Source organism: Cucumis sativus, chromosome 6 (assembly GCF_000004075.3).
Source record: "Cucumis sativus cultivar 9930 chromosome 6, Cucumber_9930_V3, whole genome shotgun sequence".
Classification (NCBI taxonomy): Eukaryota; Viridiplantae; Streptophyta; class Magnoliopsida; order Cucurbitales; family Cucurbitaceae; genus Cucumis; species Cucumis sativus.
In genome coordinates, this window is record NC_026660.2 from 18,724,737 (window position 1) to 18,744,787 (window position 20,051).

Genomic DNA, 20,051 nt, shown 5'->3' on the forward strand with positions numbered 1-20,051 from the left:
TGAAATAATTAACCAATCATAATCAAAATTGTCAATTCTCTATCTCTCTCTATTTTAATTTTTGTTTTTCATTTCCATTAACTATTACATATATTTTTCTTTTCTTAGTTCCTAAATCGTATTAAACCCATTTACTTTCAATTGCAACCACTCATTCATATAATTAGAGAGTTATCAACGGCTATAAATTAATAGAAAAATGATGAGTTTCCGGAGCCCACAGCATTAGGTCAGCATACGTCACATTAAAGTTTCCATCTACTCTGAGTGCCTTTCAGACACGTGTGAACCAGATTGAACTACCTGATGCCACGTGGCGTATCGGTAATTATAAATGCCACCCAGTTAAATTATTTAATAAATTTTACTGCAAGATTGATAGAAATTGATAAATATTTTAGTATGATGGAGATGTGGTTATTTGATGATAGAAAAGGAGAAAATGAAAATTAGAAAAGAAGAAAGGGGAGAAGGAAAATGGAAAACGGAAAAGATGATGAAAGGGCCGTAGAATCGAGAGTTCATGCATGGGTAGGCAACACCGTTGGGAATCAGATCCCTCTTTTGATTAATTGATGATATAATGTAATAAAAAAAAGAAAAGAAGGTCAAAATTGCGGGATTGATGAATCTATAGCATGTGGACCCACTCGGCTTAATTAAAATAGAAAAAAGAAAGAAAATCATATTAATATACATTTGGCACCAAAACCATGGATTCTGAACCTTACTGCACCGCCGTTAACAAATCGCTCAACTTCCTGTAGTTCCCGGCGACTTTCAATTATCCGGTGAAAGACCTTCACCAAATTTCCCTTTCCCACACAAATCCAGGCTGTACTGCAATTAGTATTTGATTTGTTAAACAACTCAACAATTCCTGAAGAAATCCAAGTGACTGATGAGAATTTGACAATTACAAAGCTTCTTTCAATTACGATACAAGTCACATAAAGGTCGGAGATCAATATTTGACGTTTTTTCGATTTGTTTCTGCTCCGGTGATCGGCGACCCGGCATAAGGCGGTGTTTCGAGGAGAGAATCCGGTGAAGAAGGAGGAGGAGCAGCAGATGTTTGTTTTGGTAAGTAATTTGAAGTTAGGTTTAGGGTAAGCGAAAGGTATATTAATTAGGGAGCGGAGTCTGGTAAGGCCATTTGTTTGTCTCTTCCTTTATTAATTGCAATGAAAGAGAGAGAGAGAGAGAAGGACGTTCTGTATAATCTGCCATGGCAGGTGACCTTTTTTTAGGCTGATAACAGAAATAGCCAAGCTCTCTCTGACTCTGTTCCACCATTTATTCAAATTTCACTCTCTTTTTCTCTCTGTTCCATAAATTCAATCACCAAACTAGGGCGCTCCTTTGCCCCATTTTTTCACTCTTCCTTTTAATACTATCAGGGGGTTTCTGCCTCAGCACATTTCTGCTTCAGGGTTTTACATGGAGGTTGATACTTTTTGTTTTTTCATAATTTCTTCTTTAACTCTGTGTATTATATTCTTGTTTGAATATTTGACTTCCCTGTCTGTTCATGTTTCTTTTTCTCATTCTCTGATGTTTTGAATTCTTTCTGTTAGTGTACTTTTTTTTTCCTCCATTAACAGCGAGGTGGAGGATGGGGGTTGATTTTGTTTCATCATTAGTTGAAGATAAAGGAGAATTGGTGGGGGAATTTTCTTTGTTTGAATAATCATTTTAAGTTATGATGTTTCTGTTGAAAGTTTTTGTTTGCTTTTGAAAAGTTCTTCCAACTTTTTTTACCACTCGTCTTTTTCTATTTTTATTATTATTTTTGAGTATTGGTAACAGGGCTTTGGATTCCCAGCACGTATAGCCCAGAGAACTTTTTTTTATTTTTATTTTGAACCAAGTTATCGTGTAACAATGACTTTGATCTGATTTTCTTGATTTACTCAAGCGTTCTGTGCTGAGATTATTGTTAATTTTCATTGAAATGTCACTGCCTTTTATGGTAAATTGCTAACATTAGTTAGCTGATTCTCTGTAGTTCTTAAATGAGTGATTCTGGAGGGTCCGGACCTTGGCACCTGCTCAATCACCTAGGAGCTGACAATGCTATTCATTGTATGTAACTGTTATAATAGTTGGGAAGGGAGGGGGGTCTTCTTTTGGCTTTTGGCTTTTGCCAGTTTGAACTCAAACTTTTCTCTTTATTATCATTAAAATAGATTTGCTTGTTCTGCTTCAGAATAATTGATATAATTACAATATCTGAGGGGAATATATAGGAATTGCTAATGGAGTAATGGGTCACAGTCACAGATTATGATCCATTTCTTGGAATGACTTTTTTCCTTCACTCTGTTATAACATCAAAGTGGCAATGAAGAAGTTGTGTTTGATTTCCAATCTTATAGTGGACTGCAAAGTTTTATATTTGTCTCTTCCTTTTAAGCTCAGTTTTTTTTCTTCTTCGTTCGTCCATTCATAGAAGTTTAGAAAGTTGTTGAATTTCTGTTTCAATAAATTCATGTTTTTTGGCAGGTTCATGCTATCTTTCATGAAGGTTTGAATCTCTTGAAGGTCCTTTTGCCTCCATGATTTGTTAGCTATGAAACTGGGTATTAACATTTTCCATTGCCTTGTATTCTACTTGATCTTTATCATTTTGGTGCTACTTACACTCATCAATCCACCGCTTTTTCAATTTGTTGTCCTAACTTGGATTTGTGATTATGTATATGCAGACAGTGACTCTTCATTTTACCATTCAATGACCAGCCCGAACGATGCTCCAGAATCTCTCGAATGCAATTACAGCAGTACTGTGTTGCAACACCGGGTCATGACTAATAATCCAACTGGCCTCTCATTTCAACAGAAGATAAACCAGGAAAATGTTGTTCAATCTTCACATTCTTCTTGTGATGGGAATAGTTGCATGATTACTAAGATTAACCGGTCGTCTACAGATGTTTTTGATGATAATAATGCTGAAGGTATTAGTGCATTTGGGGCATCATCCAATATGAAACCCTCATTCTCATATGTTGACAAAAGTGTCATGGAATGTCAAATGTCAAAAACGATAGTCTGTGACCAAGAAGTTAATGTCAATGATGTGAAGGATATTTGCATCGATGATGGGGTGGCTTCTCTGGAAAATTTCTTCTTTAAGAGTACGGCCGAGAAGTCAATCAGTAAAATCTCCCCTCTGGAGGAAGACCGGAACGAAGGATCTATAAAAGAAAAAGAGACTTCTTCTGAGGTGTCCAAGTTCATAGCAGATGATCGTAAAGTTTCTTTAGAAGATCACTTTGCCATGGACTGGACTACTCATAATGATGCGAAGGACTTGACACAGATAGAGGAAGAAAAACTCAATCTGAGCGAGCCAGAGCTTTTGATGCAAAAGCTTGTTAAAAGAAGTTACTCTTCCGAGTCTTTAGATAAAATAGGTCTGCAGGTATGCATATTTCTGGCCAAATTATTAATCATGTTCTGTCGTACACTACATGTTTGTTCTATTTTTAATCTGAATATATTGAAGGATGCTCGTTTTGACAAAACAATTTTAGCTCCAGTGGTCATGTTTGATGTGGATTGCATTTCTTTTAACTTCAGATATCTGGTGAAAAAACAAATTTGGAAGACCCTTCTTCAGCTTCCAAATCTGTTGATTCTTGCAACGACACTCCTGCTTTGGACTCTGCAGCAGAACCACCCAAGGATAACATCCCAGCGCATCCTTCAGGTTATAATGATGAATTTGAGAATGGAAGTATTGCACTTACTTTCAATTCGATATCTCCAGTGGCAAATGGTGGAGAAGAACGTCAGGAGTGTTGTGGAAGAAGTGATTCTGTAATTGGAACTCAAGTTTTAACCAATCTGGAATATAGAACTTCAGATAGTAGACTACTTTCAAGTCAAAACATGCACGACATTGGCGAGTCTAGTTTCTCTGCCGTAGATCCACTAGCTAGTCTTGTTACTTACTCAGGGCCAGTAGCTTATTCTGGAAGCATCTCGCTTCGATCAGAAAGTAGCACAACTAGCACACGTTCTTTTGCCTTCCCTATGTAAGTCGCAATCTAACTTCACCTCTCAAGCTTCATCTTTATATATCCCTTTCTTAATTGTAATCTAAGGTAAATTGTATTTACTCTCTGGGTTTACAGATTACAGTCCGAATGGAATAGTAGCCCGGTTAAAATGGTAAAAGCTGAACGAAGGCATTACCGAAAGTATCGAGGTTGGAGGGAGGGACTTCTATGCTGCAAATTCTAACTGGTTCTGTGCTATTTCTAGAGTTAGACTCTGTTTGTGCATCATCCAAATTTATTTTCACACACATGTAAGTAGATGTATTATTTCCTGGAGGTTATGCATTTCATTCATAGTCATTCTTTACAGTTTGGCCTATTATGTGAAATTTAATGTATTTGTAATACTTCATATCTCTCTTTTCTCTGGAAAATTTCTCCAGTGGACCATATTTCTCCATTATACAAGGATGGCAAAGCATGAAATGGTTGCTCTGTTTATAGTGATTTTATGGCCATGATATTGGATAGAAGTTTTCTTGTTTTTTTCTTAAGACTTGGATGAGTTCTCTAAGAATCCCACTTCTATATTTATAAACTGTACAGTCTTAATGGAACCTTAACTTACCAGATTAGCGATAAGAGGTGATTGTTGAGTTGAATTGAATTGAATATTGTTCGCAAGCTAAGATTGAAAGATTGAAGCATAGCTACTGTCTGGGAGAAAGTCAAAAGTAGTATACATCAGGACTAGAAAACCCAAAACCACTCTTCAGATCAGTATTTCCCCCACCCCCCCCCCCCCCCCCCCCCCCCTTTTTAGGACATATCAAAGTCAATTGAAAAAAGAAAAAAGAAAAAGCAAACTAAATCCTGATTTAAAGAATTAAATCAAACAGAAGCCGACTATTTCATTAAGCATGGTTTGTTTCTTTTTTGGTTATTTGTCTAAAATTTTCAAAGTAGAGGCTGAATTTGAAGTAGAAGAAGAAAAAGAGAGAAAAAGAAAGAGAAGGTGTATGCTGCAAGGGGGTTGAGTTTGAAAGAGGAAAATGATGGAGTGATAGGACAAGACTGAGAAATGGAAGAAAGTGATTTGAGAGAGGGAAAATGGAAGATAAGTGGTGAAAGCAGTTTTGAGAAAGTGAAAGGTGCCAATGAAAATGATAGAGAGATGAAATCTAAAAAGTAGAGATCAAAAGAACAGAGTGACAGAGAGAGAAAATGTTAGGAGAGTGGTTAAGAAGAAATTAGTTTTAAAGGTTGAATTTTTAAATATGTTACCTTCTGTTTATGAGTTCCTCTATGTACAAATGTTTGAATTCTTCTTGCTAATCACTAGTAGCTCCCAATTACTTTTTTCAGGAATCTCTTTTTCTTTTTCATCACTGTTCTTCTTTTAAAACAAAATGAATAAACATGTAACAATGATGAAATGTATAGAATCAATGCAATATCATTGTGACAAGAAATAAAGCTACCTTGGTGTCATCATTTGTTGAGAAAGCCCTATAAAGTTTAAGTTGGTTGGCTTTTTTAAATTTCCATTGTACCACTATGTAATTACATGTTAATCTAGGATTTGTGTCTATTCTCTTCCCACCATCATTTTGCAATCAAATCAAAATTTTCTTGTGATCATATAAATGTCATTTGACATTTGAGGTGAGGGATATCATATAACATTCCTATCAGGTATATGTTGTTCTTCAACAAGGCATTGCTGAGAGGTGTTTGTCTCTATTAACTTCCATCTTTTCAAGCACATCAACTCAAACAAAGTAGCATATATCATATGTCTACTATCTTAAACTACTTCTAGAACTCTTACTCTATGTTTCGGCCTATAGAAGTTGCAAAGTAGAGTTATGAATTTCACTTCTTGTTTGGCTTCCGACGAGTTTGTGGGCTCTTGGACTAAAAACATCAATCTAGTGCCTCATTTAACTTCTTACACTATGATCCATGAAGTTCACAATTTCACTACTTTTGCGTTGAACAACTTCTTATATAGAATCACATTTCTTCTATGAAACAATGCCTTTTATCATTCATTTGATAAGAAGCCCTACTCATATTTCACTATATGTTTGTGAAAGTTGTTTCAAACGTCAAAGTCATTTCATTTGTTGGTATGAGAACACTCGAATGATTGGCATGAAAATACGACATTGTTACACGATGGGGTGTTGTTGGTGTGATAAAACATTGTTGACATAAATAGGCATGAATTACCCTACTGAGTTTTGGTTCTAAATCAATTAGATTTTGGTTCTAAATCAATTAGATTTCAAAGATTGGGTTAGGCACATTGTATTATAATAAAACCTCTAGAACCTCTAGAGATAGAGAACAAATTTCCTTGTTCATAATTTAAACACAACATAAGATAAAAGAATTTCGAACAAAAGTTACCGTTACCTTTTTAGCCCTTAAGTTTTAATATAAATAAGCATTTGGTCTCTTAGTTTTAAAAATATACCTTTTTACAAAAGAAAAAAATTTAATTCATCCTTAAAAAATATAATTATCGAGTCCTAAGCTGACTCAATTCTCAATTCTCACTCAATTTACAATAAGGAGCTGTTATTAAATAAAATGCAAACTTTCCATGTTAGATATAACAATAGAAGAGAAAAAGAAAAAAGAAAATTGCATGGTGGATGATGCAAACACTTGAGAAAAGTGAAAACTTATTTTATTTTTTTATGTTAGAGAAATGACAAAACATAACCAACCCAAATGGTGTGAAAGTCCAAAAAGAAAAGAAAGGTTTATTTTTGCTTTCTTTGCTTTCTTTTTCTTACATCTTTGTGAAGTCTATTTTGTATTATTGCCTTTGTCTTTACAAATATATATATCCAAAGAAAAGAATACAACTCTCTAATACCAAGAGATGGCTGTTTTAGCCATAACTTTGCTATGTCTCATACTCTCCAATAATCTACTGATGCAGTCTCAGTCATCGCTCCACCCCCCAGGTTCGTTATTATTTAATTTATTCCTTTTTCCAAGTTTTCAAGTTAGATTATCATTTAGGATCTGTTTAGTTTGTATTATAATAACTCAAAAACAAAGAGATTTAACAATACATTGTTCTTCCAATTTCTATCTTTTTCAATTCTTTTCGAATATGTGTTTTGGTAACATATTTAAAAACTAAAATATAGTTTAGCAGTTATAACAATTATTATTTTTTAACTAAGTATGTTATGAATTGAGTGAGTGAGCAAAGCAGGTGAGTTGATGATTAATGTGATTTAAATTATGAAAATTGCAGGCAATAATAATGATAGTAATGGAGAATGGGGTATTGAAGATGAAGACGATGCATTGGAACACTTTGCAATGGATTATAGCACTGTAAAACGACGTCGTCCAATACATAATATGTCTTCTCAACAGCATCCTTAATAGTATTTGAAGTCTTTTGCTGAAATTGTATTAACAATATGTGTAGTTAATGTATATGACTTTCGCAAACTACGGACTTCAATTGGGCGGCCGAGGAAGTACTATTCGCTTGGACCCAAGCCCACTCCCAAACTTCTTTATTGCCCATCGTTTAGGAATAATAAGAGATATTAGCACCGCTTTTTTGGGTGATTTTGAGAAACATTTTCTCGGATTTTTTCTAAAAATAATATAAAATTTGAAACATATTTCAAAAATAAGGTGGATGCAAAACTATTTTAAAAAAAAATAGGTGTTTTGAGGTGAAGTCGTGTACGGGGTACACGACTTCCATACAGTGGACCCCACATATTCTATTTTTTTCTTATTTTTATATTTATACTACACTGGGCCCCACATTTTTTAATTTTCCCATTATTTATATACGTGGGTCCCACACACTTCACTTTTTCTCATTATTTATATATACATACTCACATATAATATAATATATATATTATACATTCAAATTCTAAAAATATCTTTCTTTATTAAATTAATTAATTTTTTTCTTTATATATATTTAAATATCACAATCTTCAATCTTCAATTTTTCTTATTAAATTCATTTTTCTAATTTAATTTAATTCTTTTTTAATCAAAATTATACATATATTTTTTTTCCAATTTTCAATTTTTTTAAAAAAATCTCATATATTAACAAAACATGTTATTAAAAATATATTAAACAAATTAAAAGAGTAATAATAATAATTGAGATAAGTTAAAATTACTAAAAAAAAAATAATAATAATAACACTTGAAGCTACACACATTGATAATTGAATAAAAAGAAATTCATGTTTATGGTAAAAGAAAAAAAACAAGAATTGGTTCGATTACAAATTAAATTTAAAAACTTAATGGATAATTTTGAATTGCAAATTTATTGTTATTATTATTTTTAGAGTACGTTTCAACTTCTTTCAATTACTATTATTATTTTTATTTGTTTAATGTATTTTTTAATAACATATTTGGTTAATATATGTGTTTTTTTAAACAGAAAATTAGAAAAAGATATATATAATTTTGGTTAAGAAATAATTAAATTAAATTAGAAAAGATGAATTAATAAGAAAATTTGAAGATTGAGATATTAAATAAATATATATATATATATATATAAATTATTATTATTATTTCTATTTTTATTTGTTTAATATATTTTTAATAACATATTTGTTAATATATGAGTTTTTTTAAAAAAATTAAAAATTGGAAAAGAAGATAGGTGTAATTTTGATTAAGAAAAATTTAAATTCAAGTAGAAAATGAATTTAATAAGAAAAATTGAAGATTGAAGATTGTGATATTTAAATATATATATATATAAAGAAAAAATAAAAAATTAATTAATTTAATAAAGAAATATATTTTTAGAATTTGAATGTATAATATATATATTATATTATTTGTGAGTATGTATATATAAATAATGAGAAAAAGTGAAGTGTGTGGGACCCACGTATATAAATAATGAGAAAATTGAAAAATGTGGGGCCCAGTGTAGTATAATATAAATAAAAATGAGGAAAAAATAGAATATGTGGGGTCCACTGCATGGAAGTCGTGTACCCCGTACACGGCTTCACCTCAAAACACCTATTTTTTAAAATAGTTTTGCATTCACCCTATTTTTGAAATATGTTTCAAATTTTACATTATTTTTTAAAAAAATCCCATTTTCTCTTTAATTTTAGCTATTAACATTTTTCTGACGTGCATAACCTTTTATAAAATATCAAAATATTCGCCTTTTCCAATTATAATTATTTCGTTTCTATATTGTAATTAAATTTGTCCTGCATTTAGCAACTCATATCATAATTTTTTTTCTTTAATATCCGATGAGTCAAATAGCGTTCGTTTGTTGAATCATAAAAATAACCAAATTATTATTTTTAATTAAATTTTGTTGTGCTCTTTTTATTTTAGCAACTCGCTTATTTATTTGTTTTTCAATGTTTCTTACTAAATTCTAATTAACTTATTCTACCAATATACCATATAATATATATATATATATATATAATTAGTTCAATACTTAGTTGGAAATGAATTAAAATTAAAAAACAATTACATTCATTGTATTTAGAATAACTTTTAAACCGGAACATGTTAATTTTACTTAATAACATTAATTAAATTATATTTTATATCAATATTGGTTTTAAAGTGTAGTTAATGTAGTTCTTACAATATATTGCGTTCTTATGAAAAAATCTTGTCTATATAACTAATTTGTGATATACATTCATGAGTTTATCAAAAGTCTTCTAGTACAATTAATTTGTGGTATTCGACGTGTTAATAATGTAGAGAACCTATCATAACCTTTTCTAATATCTCGGAATATAAAGATATCAACAACTTTAATTTTTTTAATTTCACTATTGTGTTAAGATTTTAACAGTTTTATTCATTTTTTATTTCAAAATATACTAACATTTTCGTCATCCTTTTTTATTTCAAAATAAGATCTTAATTTATTTTTAAATTTTAAATTTTGAACTTGACAATTAAAATTAGTTTTTCTATTAAGATCTCAACATTTTTATTATTATCTGAAAATTAAATCATACCCTTTTTGTTATTTCAAAATAAGTTGGAATATTTAAACACCAAATAATTTAAAAATTAAAATTAGTTTTTTTATTAGATCTTAACTTACTTTTTAAAATTAATTTTTTCAATAAACCAGTATATCCACAAAATCTCCTAAATTTCATATACATTTTATTAATAAATAATATTAATTTTAAAAAAATCAGCTAAAATCCCATCACATAAGTTTTGCTCGACAGATCAGGGCCTACATCAAATTGATTTAAGAGGCAAGCACGATCAAGATTGGAGTAGGATTCATGCAGAGCATATAGCAATGTGGCATTCACGAAATAATTTTTGTGCCGAAACAGAAGCAATACAGAAGCCGACAGTATCAGATAACTACTTTTCCTGGTACATGTCGATTACCCGACGCTTCATGACACATGATGGCGCTTACTGTTATCGCATGGTAATAGTTTTTTAATATGATTTATAAATTTAATACAAGCATGAACATTTTTTAATTATATTATTTACAATCGTTCAGAATAATTTTGTTGAAGACGTACGTCGAGTCTCCATGGAAAACAATTTTGAAATTTTTAGACCAATGTGTGACGAAGTCGTGGGAGATATAGACAGCCTTGTTCAGCGGACTCGACGTTTAAATGTTGCCGACACAGATCGTAGATGCATTCGACGGCGACGACGACGACAAGGCGATGATGTCGTAGAGGGAGATGGGAAGCTTCAAGTTGTATAAATAAAAAATTGAACTTTTTAAAATTAATTATAAATTAGAAGTTGCTAATACGTGATTTAGATGTAGGAGTATTCTTAATAATATCAATATATAATATATATTTTTTAAAAGTAGAGAACCAAGTATTAAAAAAAATGTTCAAAATATTTTTTTCTCAATCTATCTTAAGTCACAAGATTTCTTTAATAAATTAACAAAAATTCTTATAAGATATCACTAAGGATGTGTTTTATCTTTGGTTTATTTTTTTAATTTGTTCATAATAAACATAAATTATAAAAAATTTGGCCATTTAAACAAAAACTAAAATTTTCACATATTTAAAGTTGAACATTTAAACAAAAACATAAATTTCTAACTACCCTAATTTTGAAAATACTTTTTAAAAACACATTATTTAAAAAAAAAAATCCGTCTTTCACAAATGTTTTTACCCTAAAAATAGTTAATCTTTTAAAATATAATAATTTTAAAAACAATTATTTAGGAAGTCGTGTACCCCGTACACGACTTTCGTCCACGACTTCCGTCCACGTGGGTCAAACTCGTCCATACGTGGAGCGAAGTGGTCAAATGTGCTGACATGTACATTTAGGAAGTCGTATACGGGGTACACGACTTCGTTCAATTTCATTTGGAAGTCATGTACCCTCCAATTTCAAAAAAACACCTATTTTTTAAAATAGTTTTGGAAACACCTTATTCTTATAATTTTTTTTTCTAACAACCCTATTTTTCAAAATATTTTTACAAAACACATTATTTTTTAAAAAAATCCGGAAATCAAAGATGAAGATATTTATATTTTTCTTCTTTAAAATGTCTAAAAGAAAAATAGAATGTGGATTTGTTTGCTAAAAGAAAAAAAAAAAAAAAAAAAAAAAGTGGTTGTTAGACTGAGGTGTACCCACCAGGTATGTTCGGGCCCTAAGAGAGCCGGCCCGTAATCCTTCCACCGACAGAAGCGGGAGGTAACGCTGCTCTGTGAAACCAGCCTCACGCTGTATCCTCCATCTCTAAGGGCAAAGGACTCAAGGCCTTCGCCAAGAGCCCAAGGCCCATCTTCGTACTTGGAATGGGCGGTTCAGTGTAATTCTCCAAGAAACCCTACCCGTTAGGGCTTGGCCCGCTTTCAACCACTCTAAAGCCCTCATTTGAGTTACAAGCTCACATTACCGAGCTCGGCGATAGGTCGGTGTTGCGAAAAGAATATAAAGTTTACGTGCATTTACAATTCTAGCAATGTGGGACGTCCTGTGCTTTTTAACCATTAACACAGTAGATAAATAATTTGAGTTTCAACGTAATGAAATGCTATATATATATATATTACTTTTTCTATAACCTCTCAGTAATTAAACTTGCTTACATGCATCTTCAATAATCTCACAAGATAATTTATGTTACTCTTCAACGTTTGAATATCAATAAAACAGGTAGGATATTGAATTCTAAATAAATAGACACCATGAAATTGTTGAATATAATTATAAGATTGGTGATGAAGTATTATTTGTAAAGAGTAGCAAGGCAAGATTTTAGGGTTGTATTACTTGAAAATTTAGGATGAAAATTTTGTATTAGTTAAAAGACCTAAACTTTTACAAGTAAATCAACCAAATGTTGAAATCAAATGTAAATTAGCATATTTTTCATTCACATGAGCAAGTTACTTATATCTGTCTCCCAAAATTTTTCTTTAGACATTTTGTAATAATGTGATTTTTTAACTCGTTTTTAAAACAGAAATTAATCTATTTTTTCGTTCCAAATAATAATAAATCATAAGTACTGCACTATAACAGTCTCAAACCAGATTTTGACAATTTAACTTATACCAAGTTTTTAGTGTTATAATTCGTTTGTTTTTAAACTGAAGTTCCCAAAAGAGAAAAAAAGCGTTGTGGAAATCCACTTCAAAATTTATTAAAATTTCTCAAGACAACTAATACCAATTACCATCCATCCATTGCACGTTGTCCTTAAAAAAATGAATGTAAAATGTAAAATAGAAAAGGGGGAAATAAGTAGAGAGAACCGAAATAATATCTCCTTTTTAAAGCTCTTTCTGGGAGGTTCACATTTTAATATTGTAATTACAACTACAAACATAAGAGCAATGGAGAGTGGAGAATCTAACATTTGAGTAGTGAATACCAAATTTTAACTTTGGATTTCCTAACACTGATGTTCTAACTCATAGCAATACGAGTTTGAAGAAATTGTATAAAAGGTCAAGGAAGAAGATTAAAAGAAGAAGAAAAAGTGAATCTGTACAATAAGCATCACATTCTAATTCACATTAGAAACAGTAATCGCACAACAGAAATAACCGAGGACTCGTGGTGCAGATTATCATGTCCTTAGCCGCTTTTTTGCTTGTTCTGAGTCATCTCCGCTGCCCAGGTCCCCTACATTTGCCATTGCTGGGTGGTTGGAGGAAGGATTTCCAGTTTCCTGATCAGAAATTGAACAGCTTAAGACATTGTAAAAGACTAAACATTTGGTGATGTTATAAGGTTCTCAGATTGAATTTCTAGTTTATTTTTCCTTCATTTAAAGTTATTATTGTGATCTCTAACCTTTTGCTTGCTTCTACTATAATTAGTGAACAAGGACTAAGATGCAACATTGATCACAAAGTTTTTTGACACCCAAATGTTAAGGATAAACAAGTTGTTTCTTGAATTAGTTGGAGTGGCGTGTAAGCACCCAAACACTCACGGAAGTATATATTCTATATATTCTGCCTTATCGAACCATACCAGAAAAGTAAGAACTGAGATTTCAACTTCATACCTTAAAAATAGGCGTTCCAAATGGCATCCCCTTATTTGCTCTCTTGCCCAGATCAATCTGAACAGAGATGCTAGCTTGTGACAAATCCAGTCCAGTACTCTGCAAAGCTTGAGCCAAGCTGTTCATAAACCTGCTCGGCACCAAGGTCCAAAGCTGTTACCAAATCCTAGGAAGAGACCATGCAAATGAACGCCTACAAAAGAAACTATGCCAAATCCTATATATGCTGTGCTTTAAACAAGCTCTACTGAAGTTTAAATCATTGGAGTTACTATATTTATAAAATAGGAAGAAGAATAAAACCTTCTGCTCATGGAATCTCCTTAACCTACCAAAATACTTGAAACAAAATCAGTATAAATATCTTACAACTAACCCTTCTGAATAAACACTTGAAACGCTTATTGTCCCCCCTTCAATACCCATCTCTTCTGGTTGGTTTGATGCATTGTTGGTGATGGGACACTCTGTTGCCTGTGGATCAGAAATTGGGATGTGGAGAGAGTGATCAAGAACAGTGTCGCTACGAATAGAAGCATGCATATTTCCTTCCAGAGACATAGGATGTGGAACTTTATTTGTTATGTCTGCTTCCTGTAGAATATCTCTGCCAGAGTGGGAGTCGAGAGGATTTTGTGAGCTTGCAAGCATGGCTGGTGAAATAGAAATGTTGTTGTCATCAAACTTCCCAGAATAAGTTGGTCCTGAAGCAGAACCATTTTTTACAGATTGTTGATGCCCAACAAAAGTCTGCATGCGCCAATGACTGTTCCTCTGCACGACACAGTAAAGTTTAGAATACTAAATAGAGAAAATGAGCAGAACAAAATTCCTGAATCAAGGAAATATCAAATCCTATAAGAGTCAAGAATCCCCTATTCTCCAATGCATGCAAATAAGGTGAAAAAAAAGGTAAGAACATAATCGAGCAATTGGTTAAAATTTATTAACTTGCATGTAAATGTCTGACTCAAACCATAGAATAGAAACAAATATTAATACCTAAAATGAAAAAAAGGGGGGAAACACACACACACAGATTATTAAGATCTTAGTGTAGTTAGGGAGCCCTGAATTCCCCTGTTGTAGCATTACATGGTTGTATAGGTTTCCAGTTGCTTTGTTTAGTCACTGCGGGAGTTCTTGGTATTTCTTGCGGCCATCTTGTCAATTCTTGAATGGGTCTTTGATGAAAACGTTGTTCCTCTTCTCTGTAATAATTTGGAATTGGTTGTTTGGGAGGTGGTTGAAGGTTTCTTGCACCTTCTTGTTGTCTTCTTGAATTATGCTGTTGCTGTACCCAAACTTCTTTTTCTCTGGAAGTTAATGAGATAACAAATTTCTGGTTCAGCCGATTAGAAGTTTATGACAAGGTTCTCCAGATTGAATTAAATGGGGTATAAAGTATTTCTATTTCTCTAATAAAAGTTAGTGAGAAACATTAAATGTAGACTTCTGTATCCTACCACCTTGATGTCTACCAAAAGGCCTCACCGCTAAACATCCTATGATATCTTTGCAACCACAGCTCCCACATAACTGGAGATAGGTTGACCCTATCCATCTGTGTCTTCCAACTGAAACCACACCCGTACAGTAATGATGGGATATTCTGTCTAACAGAGACATGAAAACCCATTGTAGATTAAATGATGCCATATAATACATTCAAATATTCTTTTATCGTAAATTAATATCTAACGCTCCTCCACACTTGTGGGCTTAAAATATCAAGCCCTCACTTGTGGGCCTAAAATATCAAGAACGACCCAACAAGTGGAAATTAATATTAAAGGGAGAGAAAATAACGGGACTTAAGCACAAGACCTCCCTAAACCACCTGCTCTGATACCATCTTAAATCACCAATTTAATCTAAAAGCTTAAGCTAGTAGGTGAAGGAAAATTTAACATACTATCTAACTCCATTATTGCAGTGGAAAGCACATATGGATAAATCCCATTCTTTTTCTTGTAGACAATAACCTAGTCAAAGAAATTATCCGGTGGGGTCATCACCTTCACTAATTCCCCCACCCCACCAAACAACCCCCACAGGAAACATTTTAATGGTTTGAACTTCAAATTTTGACTTAGGCAGTCCATGGGAAAGTTTTAGTTTTCTTCTAGATTCTTCCCTTCGACACCAACTTAATTACAATCTTATCAAGATAAAACTCTAAATCTGTAGGCTTAACAAATAAAGTTTTGGTTGAGAAAGTTCCAGATTGGCACACAGTCCAAACCTTTACATCTTCAGCATCTCTGGTCATTGGGCGTAGATAGTTTTTACCAAGACTAAGATAATTAATTTCCTCTTCCAGACTTCTTTGGCAACTCTCCACTGGGATATTCATCCCCAAAGTCCTCACAACCAACTTAGTCCGTATTCTATGAGCTGAGAATGTGCTTTACAGAGAATAATCATCTACCAATGAATCATCCCAAAACAACATTTTTCTTCCATTTCCCACCTTCATTTACAGTCTAGTGGGTGTGCCTTGTGCCCAGCTCAACACTGGAAACTAACTTAATTTCTATCAGGAACAGAATAGAAACAGAACGGGTCATATGAAATATAAAGTGACAGAGAGAAAAAAGTGATTTACAGGTAGTTCCACAATTAAAGATATGAGGGACACAGTGCCCATGTTATCACACCGACTAATAACACATCTAATCTTATGCAATCTTATTAGACAAATAAAGCGGACAACCAAGTTAGTGAATGATAACTCCTAAACAAAATAAAGGAAGAGCATATGGTATTTACCCATGGTATTAGCTTAGTAGGTTCCCCACTCCAATTCTGATATGAACCCTCGTACTTCTGCACCTTCTCCTGTAAATACTGAACATACTCAATCACCTGCAACAAAAGACTAATTTTACTCAATGGAAGATAAAAAAAAACTTTACTGAGTAGCATAAGAAGTAGATACTTTACAGCTTCAACAATGTCTCATTTTCAATAAGCGACTGTATACCTCCAATAAAAACGAGGCAGTGTCTCTCTTTTGATCACTATGAGGTATAAGATCTCTCAAAATCTGGAATCTGAAATGAGATAGCGGCTGATCAGAGGATGTACATTTAATATTGACAGAAGTAAGACAGAAATTTAATTGCAACGGTCAGGCGTAGGGCAGGATGGTTCCTTTAAGGCTTAAGAAAACTGAAACCCATAAAGCAAGTACAACTCCAGTTGTAAAGGAAAATCCTCGGATCATAGATTCCATATTCTCTACAATATGTTAATAACCACAGAGAGAAAATCATCATGCAGCATGAATCACAAGCAGTAAAACAAATAAACCTGCAAGATGTAATCACAATTATCTCTCTAACAATTTTGAACTCCTCAGTGATTTTTTGTGGGCATTACCTCTCATTTATCTTGCTTCTTCTGCGCTGCTCTGTCACAGAGTGCTTCGACCGTATGGCATTAGCCTTATCGTTGTTCTTCGCATCTGGTCCCAAGTTCAGTTCAGTTAAAATCAATAAATAATTTAAATAAAATAAACCGATCCCTTGAGGCGAAGCTTCCCTAATATCATGGTTCTAAACAACAGATGCTAGAATCAGAAGATTCCGAATTGATTTACCCGTTAGAGTTTCATCGATACGATCAAAGGATAAAATTTAGATACACAAAATGGTCAACTGAAATTCACAGCTGAGAACAGAATCGAAACCAGAACACAAGGTAGCAGCATAATAAATAAACAACGAAATAAGAAGGGCAAACAATAAGCATGTCCTTATGATATCCCACGGCATCAGAAATTTAAAAAAAAATGGATCTAGTAGGGAAAGAAATAGGCATGTGTGAAAAAAACAAGATACCTTTGCTGTTGCCGATGCTACTAATAGCGTTGGAAGTAGAAGAAGGCCCCTCTCTTTTACCAACCAGCTCATCCTCATCGTACTCGTCGTCTTCCTGATTGCTTTTCCCCGTTCTCATACTTGGATTTTGTTCAGGTTGGCCAGTCCAAGCCTCCAATCCTTCTGTACCGAGACTTCAACTCCTTGTACAGCTCCGGAAACAGAAAAATTACAGAATTGCCCCAATTCGAAGACGCTGCCAAGCAACAAAATCGAAGTGCGGTGTTATTTGAGGATGCCGAACGAAATGAGTAGGGAAGAGAAGGGAAGGTTGTTGAACTTGGCTGAGATTTGATGTTAAGGAATGGAAGATGTAACAGCCATGGCTGAGCAGCAGAGCTTCCGCCGCACAGAGGCAGTTAACGGTGAACGGAGCCGCCGTGGGGGCGCTTTAGACGGCCGGATTTGTCTGTTGCCGAACACGAGCGAGTTTCAGTGGGATGCATCCGTCAGAAGAATCCCATTCAACTAACCTCACGCTTTGCTCGTGACTTTTCTCGTTTTAGGCCGATCTATCTTTCGGGCCGACCCAAAACAATAGGTTTGGGCTCCATATTGGGCCTGTGTTTTGGATTCATGAAGCCCGTTTCTCATCTTAACATGTTTACTAGGGTTCACTGCATACATTGCCTTCTTCATAACTTGTATTTTCACTTTTAGTGAATCTCTTAAGTCTCAAAAATAAATATTAATTTAATAAAAAATATTGACGGATTCAAGTTTTCACATCATTTTTAAATTAATAATGAAATTTTGAATGATCTATTTGGAGATTTATTTTGTTTGTAATCATTGGATTGAATAAGCTAAAATGGTTCGATTTGGAATTAATACTTGAAATCATGAGCCTCAAACACGCTTTAATGTTAACTAGGCTTTGAAAAGGCGCGTTTACTTATGTTTTCTCATATGAATCTCCTATCTTTAGCTATTGGAGATCCCATTTTTGTACCAACTCAAAAATATGCTTATTAGACTCTATGTATTAACAAGCGAGAATCACATAGGTATTTGTGCAAATCGGTATAATCCATCTAATCGCAAAAATCATAAAAATGAAAAAATTTACAATAATAACTATAAATATACGAAAGAACCCTTTTTTTATATTTCCTATGATGCAGTTGGAGCTTATCGCCAGAAAAGGATCAATTTAGATAGTACTTTGTGACTCCGATGGCGAATAGATCCAATGTAGATCCAACTTTCTATTCACTCGTCAGATCGAATGACTCTACGTAATTACGACGATAGTTCCACATATTACGGGTAACGTAGGAGTTCAAAAAGGTCAAAGCAAGTCTTCTTTATTTATGCCGAAACTCTCTTTTAGTCGAGTCGCTAGACTGAGTCCAGTCCGCTCGAGCAGTTTAAGGTGCAAAAAACTTTAATATTACTCAAAATGAGACCACTCGGTAGATAGATGTGAACTTTCAAGACCTTTGACACCGTTCTAAGATGGGTCGTTCCTTTCTAGGTAATAGCATTAGCCATTTTTTAAACTTTTTGGGACAAAACTAAAAAACTGAGTCTAGACATCACCGTTCGGCTTTTGTGGGCAAAAAACTTTGATGTTATTCAAATTGAGACCACCCAGTAGTTAGATGTGAACTTTCGAGACCTTTGACACCGTTCTAAGTTTTGGGTCGTTCCTTTCTAGGTCATAGCATTGGCCTTTTTTCGATGTTTTGGGATGGAACCAAAAAACTGAGTCTAGGCATCACCATTTGGCTTTTGTGGGCAAAAAACTTTGATGTTACTTAAAATGAGACCATCTAGTAGTTAGATATGAACTTTCGAGACCTTTGACACCGTTCTAAGTTGGGTTGTTCTTTTCTAGGCCATAACATTGGCCCTTTTTTCGACATTTTGGGACGAAACCAAAAAAATGAGTCTGGGCATCACTGTTCGGCTTTTGTGGACAAAAAACTTTAATGCTACTCAAAATGAGACAACTCAGTAGGTTGATATGAACTTTCAAAACCTTTTACACTATTCTAAGTTGGGAGATGTTACTCAAAATTTAGACCACTCAGTTGTTAGATGTTAATTTTTAAGACCTTTGACATTATTCTATGTGTGGTAGTTTCTTTATAGGCTATAGCATTAACCCTTTTTTTAACGTTTTAGGAAGAAACTAACAAATTGAGTCTGGGGCATTACTATTCGGTTTTTGTGGGCAAAAAACTTTAATATTTCACAAAATGAGACCACCAAGTAGTTAGATGTGGATTTTTGATACCTTTGACATTGTTCTAAGTTGGGTAATTTCTTTGTAGGCTATAGAAAACTGAGTATAGGGCATCACTTTTCGGCTTTTAAAACTCTAATATTACTAAAAAGACCTTTGACATTGTTCTAAGTTGAATATATTCTTTCCAGGCTATATCATTGACCTGACCATTTTTTCAATGTTTGGGGATGAAACTAAAAATCATTTGTTCGACTTTTGTGGGCAATGTTATGCTATCATTATCAACACAATTTGTATTCTCTTTCATTTCTTTAGCTATCTATACCCACTCACCTCTTCTAAAAATATCAATGTGGGAAATGAAATTTAACTTTGGTTATGGACCAAGGCTCATATGT

At 33.3% G+C, this 20,051-nt stretch overlaps 2 protein-coding genes and 1 long non-coding RNA gene across 10 annotated transcripts; 1 reads left to right on the plus strand and 2 right to left on the minus strand.

The window, feature by feature from the left end:
• Positions 1–693: 693 nt before the first annotated feature.
• On the plus strand, positions 694–4,553 carry LOC101217989. 5 transcript variants are annotated; one of them, XM_031887800.1, is made up of 6 exons: positions 694–1,083; positions 2,009–2,085; positions 2,506–2,582; positions 2,709–3,427; positions 3,586–4,043; positions 4,143–4,553. In XM_031887800.1, exons 3-6 carry the CDS (start codon positions 2,573–2,575, stop codon positions 4,249–4,251), a joined length of 1,296 nt encoding a protein of 431 aa, XP_031743660.1. In that variant the 5' UTR covers positions 694–1,083; positions 2,009–2,085; positions 2,506–2,572; the 3' UTR covers positions 4,252–4,553. The 5 variants fall into 5 exon arrangements, with proteins under 5 accessions (XP_031743660.1, XP_011657413.1, XP_031743659.1 ...); XM_031887799.1 differs by lacking the exon at positions 694–1,083 and adding an exon at positions 1,148–1,446; XM_011659111.2 differs by lacking the exon at positions 2,009–2,085.
• Positions 4,554–12,804: 8,251 nt separating this feature from the next.
• LOC101217750 (transcription factor BIM2) lies at positions 12,805–17,935 on the minus strand. 4 transcript variants are annotated; one of them, XM_031887969.1, is made up of 8 exons: positions 17,740–17,933; positions 17,421–17,655; positions 16,960–17,044; positions 16,562–16,631; positions 16,348–16,443; positions 13,952–14,349; positions 13,576–13,705; positions 12,805–13,233 (listed from the first exon to the last, which is right to left on the minus strand). In XM_031887969.1, exons 2-8 carry the CDS (start codon positions 17,536–17,538, stop codon positions 13,132–13,134), a joined length of 999 nt encoding a protein of 332 aa, XP_031743829.1. In that variant the 5' UTR covers positions 17,539–17,655; positions 17,740–17,933; the 3' UTR covers positions 12,805–13,131. The 4 variants fall into 4 exon arrangements, 2 of the variants coding, with proteins under 2 accessions (XP_031743829.1, XP_011657414.1); XR_969809.2 differs by having other exon boundaries at positions 13,576–13,741; positions 13,945–14,349; positions 17,421–17,935; XR_969810.2 differs by having other exon boundaries at positions 13,945–14,349; positions 17,421–17,934.
• Positions 14,504–16,341, minus strand: LOC116404688. Its single transcript, XR_004217697.1, has 2 exons — positions 15,045–16,341; positions 14,504–14,891 (listed from the first exon to the last, which is right to left on the minus strand). It is a non-coding gene; the product is annotated as an uncharacterized LOC116404688 (long non-coding RNA).
• Positions 17,936–20,051: the final 2,116 nt, after the last annotated feature.

Bases quoted from the DNA above. Each gene is read 5' to 3' on its own strand.
- LOC101217989 (XM_031887800.1), top strand. The intron at 3,428-3,585 runs GTATGCATATTT...TTTTAACTTCAG, and splicing joins TAGATAAAATAGGTCTGCAG to ATATCTGGTGAAAAAACAAA. The intron at 4,044-4,142 runs GTAAGTCGCAAT...CTGGGTTTACAG, and splicing joins CGTTCTTTTGCCTTCCCTAT to ATTACAGTCCGAATGGAATA.
- LOC101217750 (XM_031887969.1), bottom strand. From the start codon at position 17,538: ATGAGAACGGGGAAAAGCAATCAGGAAGACGACGAGTACGATGAGGAT. The intron at 16,632-16,959 runs GTAATGCCCACA...ATCTCATTTCAG, and splicing joins AGAAGCAAGATAAATGAGAG to ATTCCAGATTTTGAGAGATC. The intron at 14,350-16,347 runs GTAAATACCATA...TGTGTCGTGCAG, and splicing joins CTACTAAGCTAATACCATGG to AGGAACAGTCATTGGCGCAT.